This window comes from Protopterus annectens, chromosome 2.part1 (genome assembly GCF_019279795.1).
Source record: "Protopterus annectens isolate FY-2018-M chromosome 2.part1, PAN1.0, whole genome shotgun sequence".
Lineage (NCBI taxonomy): Eukaryota > Metazoa > Chordata > Ceratodontiformes > Protopteridae > Protopterus > Protopterus annectens.
Window position 1 is genome coordinate 1,366,256,921 of NC_056729.1, and position 6,000 is coordinate 1,366,262,920.

A 6,000-nucleotide genomic window follows, 5' to 3' on the forward strand; every position below is an offset into this window, starting at 1 on the left:
ACAAAGTACCCAACACTCTAGTCATAGGTGACTATTACAGTCAGGCATACTGATTTTCCACTCACCAGGCTAAACAAGAAGATAGTTAGTGTCTGTTGCCTGTCGGGTGCCAGGATCCACCACATAATGCATGCACTCAGGTCACCCCACAAGTAAAAATATGACACTGTCATTGGCCATGTTGGTGTGAATGACTCAAGACGTACCTCCCTGGACTACATGTAGAGACATGGAGGAGCTGTCCGATCTTGTAGCCCTGGCAGGTATGACGCTAGCCCAGAGTAGCATCCTGCCATCACCCAGAATGATACCACAGTACAAGGACACAATGACTGACTTCAACAATTGGCTAAGCTTCTGGTGTCATTCTAAGGGGATCCAGTATCCGTCTGCCTGGGATGACATGATCGACAAACCCTGATGCTTTGCCAGAGATGGCCTGCACCTTTCGCCCTTAGGATTCTAGATACTGGCTAAGGCTCTTGCCACTCCTATAGTGCCTTTTTTAGGCAAGGTTCAAATGACAAATTCACCACCGTAACAGGTACAAGCAAAATCTGAGGGTAATGCTACTCAATGCTAGAAGTCTAAACCTCAAAATGCACTCACTCAAGGCATTCCTTAAAATGGAGAACATAGACATCTGTGCAGAGACAGAGACCTGGTTCAAGGCTCCAGAGAGCACCCAGGCTATAATTCATACCACACCTTTTGGCCACCTAACCTGGACGGAAACACTAAAGGCGGAGGCATGCCCATATTCATTAAGGATATCCACACCTCCTGGCAATCCAAACTGCAGCTTGCAACAGACCCCCCACCATGCCCCAGGATTCCCACTCCTCATTTCTTGATACACTGGAAAATATTAGGGTACAACGCAACACTCTAATGGGCGATTTCAACTACCCCACCATTAACTGGGAAAACTACTCGTGTACCAACTCGTGCTCAACGTTTTCTGGAATTCATAAATTTCAATGCCCTGGATCAACTTATCCACATCCTCACCAGGGCAGCAATACCCTAGACCTGGTCATTACCAACATGGTCAACCGGTGTTCCACACCAAAGGTCTATTCCTCTTTGGTCAGATCCAGCCACAAGCTAATCACCATAGACATCCACATTCCACGCCCAATTAGGGAAACCACTGAAAAAAATTTCTCCAATGCCAACTTCACGCTCAAGACAGAAGTGGCAAACTTCACGACACCCATGCTGATGAACAATAGAGGTATGACTGCTGAATCCTATACAAATGCACTTTATAAGCACTTACACGAGTGCATGGATTGTGCAATCCCCAACAGAACCAATATGCTATCCTCAAGGAAGCCAATTTCCCCTGCCATAAACAAACTCTACAACAGAAGAAACTGTTGCAAAAACGAGTAAAATCCCATGATTGGAGGAATTCCCTGGTCAACCTCAGTAAGAAGCTGAGATCCCTCACAAAATCCTCCAAAGCTAGTTAGGAAAACAAAATCACCACTGATTCTAAAGACAACCACAAAGCATTCTATAGCTATGTCAATAACAATAGCAACCCCTAGATCTGCTCCGAGTTGCAGCACGATGGCACTAAATATACAGAACCAACTGATATTGCCAACATCCTGGCAGATAGGTTCAGTGCTAACTTTACCCCTCTCTCACCCCCTAATCGGCTCATCTCTATACCTCAAAAATGCAAAGTTCCTGCAATCACAGCTGCAAAGATAAAAAACACTCTCCAAAGCGAAGAACAGAGCATCCATGGGACCTGACAACATCCCAGGCTGCGTTCTACACGAACTACAGAACAAACTGGCACCCCACCTAAGTACCATGTTCAATCATAGACTCACCTCACGGTTTGTGCTCACTGAATGGCATACAGCAACAGTTATCCCACTCTACAAAGGGGGAGTCACCACAGACCCCGGCAACTACAGCCCCCATTAGCCTGACGAGCCTGGTCTGCAAGGCTATGGAAGGTATCATCATGGAACTTATAAACAATGACATTGGTAATCTCCAAACTCTGGACCCTACCCAGTTCGGGTTTGTAAAAGGCAGATCATGTCTCCTAAACCTGAGAGACTTCTTTGCAGCAGTCACCAAAGCCGTAGATGAGGGTAAGGTGGTTCACACTGCTTATCTAGATCTTGCCAAGGCTTGCGACACCATCCCCCCACTCTGGAATTATAAATAAACTCACTAAACTAGGTATAAATCGATGGGTTGCCAACTGGCTCACTGACAGAACCCACACTGAAGTAACAGACTAAATTCAACTTCAGACTAGTGACAAGTGGAGTACCACAGGGTTCATTCCTGGGTCCTCTCCTGTTAGCCTGTACTTCAGAGAAGTAGACACCAAGCACCGAAGGTCTTTGGCTAACAAAGTTCGCAGATGACTGCAAACTAGGAGCCATAATGAAAACTCCTAATGATGTGGACATCCTACAAAAGGGCCTCACTGAGACAGATGCCTGGGGTCAAAGCCATGGCCTCAAGCTCCCTGCCAAAAAGTGCACTATCATTCCTTTTGGTGAAAAAAAAAAACATACCCATGAACCACCACATAGGCGGTAGTCTACTTAACAGTACGTGTGATGAGACCTTGGAACACAGGTGGACAGTAGTCTCTTTGATTATCACATCGCCACAGTAGTCAGGAAATTCTTCTACGTGGCACACCTCATCACAAAAGGTTTCTCATCCAGGAAAAAGGTCATTGCTCCCCTCTATTCATCACTCATTAGATCCATTATAGAGTACAATGCCCCTTTTGGTATGCATCTCAAAAACATCTGCAACAAGTGGAAAGGCCGCAGAAATACCTCTCAGAGGATTACCGGCCTTAGATGCCCTACTCAGAGACTCAAAAAACTCCAGCTTTAGTCTGTCGCAAATCGCCTACTCAGAGGCGATCTCTGTCTAACATACAAAGCTATGTCAAACCCAGAGCTGTTGGACATGCTCCACTTAAAGAAATCCCAATCCTTCTGAGCTACACACTCTAGGGACCTAAACCTTGTCACCACAATAAACAGAACATGCTGGAGAGAGAGATTCCTGTCCCAGAGACTTCCCATACACTAACAAATTACCTATCTATATCAAACACAGCTCCTCATTAGCAACCTTTCAAGAAAAATCTTGATGATTGGATGGGAGATAGGAAATTCTATTTGTGCTGGACTTCTGTGGTTAGTCTCACACAGAAAATTCACCCCGGGGATCTCTTCTGTGGCTCTAATTGACAGGGGCACAGGAAAATAATTTTCTTGGGTGGCGAACGCCAGGGTACCATTTGGCTAGGCTTATTTAGGCTCTAGGGCCAATCGCCTAGTACCTACCTATGAGAAAACACTAAGTGAAATACCTGCACAGGATATGCAATAACTTGTGCAGACTTTGGCCTGCAGGTAAGTCCGCTGTGTTGCAAGGTCAGGGAAGCAATTGCCCTTCAAGTAACTTCAGGAAGAAAAATTGAGAAAGGAATCTGGAGAGGGTATGTAACAGCCTTACCACCTACCCACTGCACCTCACGTGATGGGTATTACTACACAACACCTGACAAAATGTAGCACATTCATGCACATTTTTATGCTGCTTCAGCTCTGTTGAGTACCTGCATGAAGCCCTGAACACAACACTGGCAAGTCTGATTAGTAGCTTAGATGCTAAAACAGTCCAGCAGGAAAAGGAGAAAGTGAGTAGTTGATGCTGGCTCACCCATTCTGGGGGAGGGATTGGATGTTGAAGTCAGTCGCCACCATCCAGATGGAGGCCTAAAGACAAACAGGGTTACAGACCAGGGACATTAGTTTGGTCTAGCCAAGATAGTGAAGGTAGTTTTTTTTGCAGAGTGCATACATGTGCATATAAGAACATAAACAATATGAAAGGACATAACTGGGCCTTCCAAGGTTACAGGTGCTTATGTCAGCCCTTCAAAGGGCAGGATTAAGAGCCATGAGAAAGTGCAGTGATGGCTCCCATAATGGCTTTGTCAATGGCTCTCACCACTGGACTAGAAACTGGTTTCACTGAGAAAAATGAAAACACCAATAGACAAGCAGGAGGTAGGTGGTCAGTAAACAGCAAGGAGCCAAAGAAAAATAATTTCACTAGTATGTTCTTTTATGATCAGAGACACTGGAAGCCACAAGTACTACAAGACGCCACAAGTACTACAAGACTAAGTGCAATATTCATACTGCCATAACAGTATGAACTGACCTGAGAATATGCATTCATTTATGGTGAAGCTGACTTGAGTATGACCAACATACAACTTACATCCTCTTATTTCAAATAAAAAAATACAAGAATTAAAATATTTACCGGAAATGGCTCCTTCCAACTAGCCCCTACAATAGATGGTCGAATAATGGCAATGTTCAAGTTTCTTCCCTCCTGTTGTAGGACATATTCCGCCATGGCTTTTGTATATGTGTATGTATTGGGCTTGTCTCCAAGAATCTTTGGAGTAATTTCCTTTATCAGACTATCATCCATCCACCTATGCAAGGGAAAACAGTGAGGAAATCCTATCACATTAGCATGCTAGAAGAAAAATATCAGAACAGAAATGCAAAATCCAGGACAGAAAAGTGCTACTAGTCTTAACACTGAATCAATGAGGGAATTGTCACATAACTATAATCCTAACTAATAAGCTTAGTCAATTACAAAACTTGCGGCTCTGATGCCATTTTCTAGCAGTGCAATATAATGCCCAAACTAATGCAGGCGCTTTGCAATGATACTGCACTGATGTAGGCTGCCATGCGCCTTTGAACTGCACTGGCAAGTATTTAGCTTATTACTTGCTTCTTGAAGAGAGAGACAAACAGCAATTATGTAATCAGTTTACATGGACGTTCAATACATTTGAAGAAAAGCACAAATTTACTTAGAAATTTCTTTGAAAATATGCAGTGGTTTCACAGTAAACCTTGAAATTCTATTTTATAATCTGCTATCCAAATAACGCTCTCCCGAAGTTAAAATCAGCAAGTATCAGCATTCTTGTCTTGCTGGGAAAACCCTTCATAGCACAGTGATGCCACCTTTTTAATGGGCATAGTTCCATGCTCCCTCATTTTTGCAATGGAAAAAGTTTTATTTGGCCAAAAGGAAAATGTGACAAAGCAAATGGAAAAAATGAGGGCTTCAGGAAATAAAATTTCAACAGCTATGCAAACAGAAATAAAATTACTTACCATAATGGGATATGCAAGAGTAGATCAGTCTTCTGTATTCACAGGACTGAAGGAAAGCGGCATTAGGACCACTTAGTAAGCAAAACTATCCAAGACTGCAATCCCCATCCCATAATACACGGCAGAATCAAACCTCCCAAGATCTTCAATGTGACATGCAAAACACACCTAAAACAAACTCAAAATCAATTAACTGAAGCGAGAAAGGAAGGTGGGTAAGTTAGACAAACCTACAAGAGTCATCATGGCAAATAAATGATGCATCTGATAGATCATCCATCTGCTGTTAAAAATTATAAAGATACACGCATAGACATATACATGCATATATATAAGGCTCTTCACACCCAAATCATGACTTTAACTTTGCTGAGACGAATACAACAAAAAACAAGACCACCGACATCAGGAACACCACCTTCCGACTTGAGGTTCGTAACCACTTGGCAATCCCGAACAAAAAAAAAAAGAAGTTAAACCCATACGTGAAGGTGACAACCCTCTACCCCATCGTACTACCACGGCGGTAAGGGGCAAAGTTCAACAAGACTGACAAGCAGTTACTAACCTAGAGTAGAATATCGGTGTTCCGGATGTTTGTCTACTGGTTTGTTGGTGTATTTGTCTCAACAAAGCGAAAGCCAATGATGTTGGTGTTTGGGTAAGTGAAGTAGACCCACATATTTATCTACACATATACACATACATAATATACACACACATATATATAGATAAATATATATCTATCTCTATATCTCTATACACACACATATACCTTATT

The 6,000-nt window shown here is 42.9% G+C and overlaps 1 protein-coding gene across 1 annotated transcript in view; it reads right to left on the minus strand.

Annotated features, from left to right (window-relative positions):
- LOC122794974 (fatty acyl-CoA reductase 1-like) overlaps positions 1-6,000 on the minus strand; it is a 647,127-nt gene that overhangs the window by 342,897 nt on the left and 298,230 nt on the right. Inside the window, exon 5 of the mRNA XM_044063565.1 lies at positions 4,339-4,516. Coding sequence (XP_043919500.1) covers positions 4,339-4,516 — 178 coding nt within the window. The remainder of the gene's footprint in view (positions 1-4,338; positions 4,517-6,000) is intronic.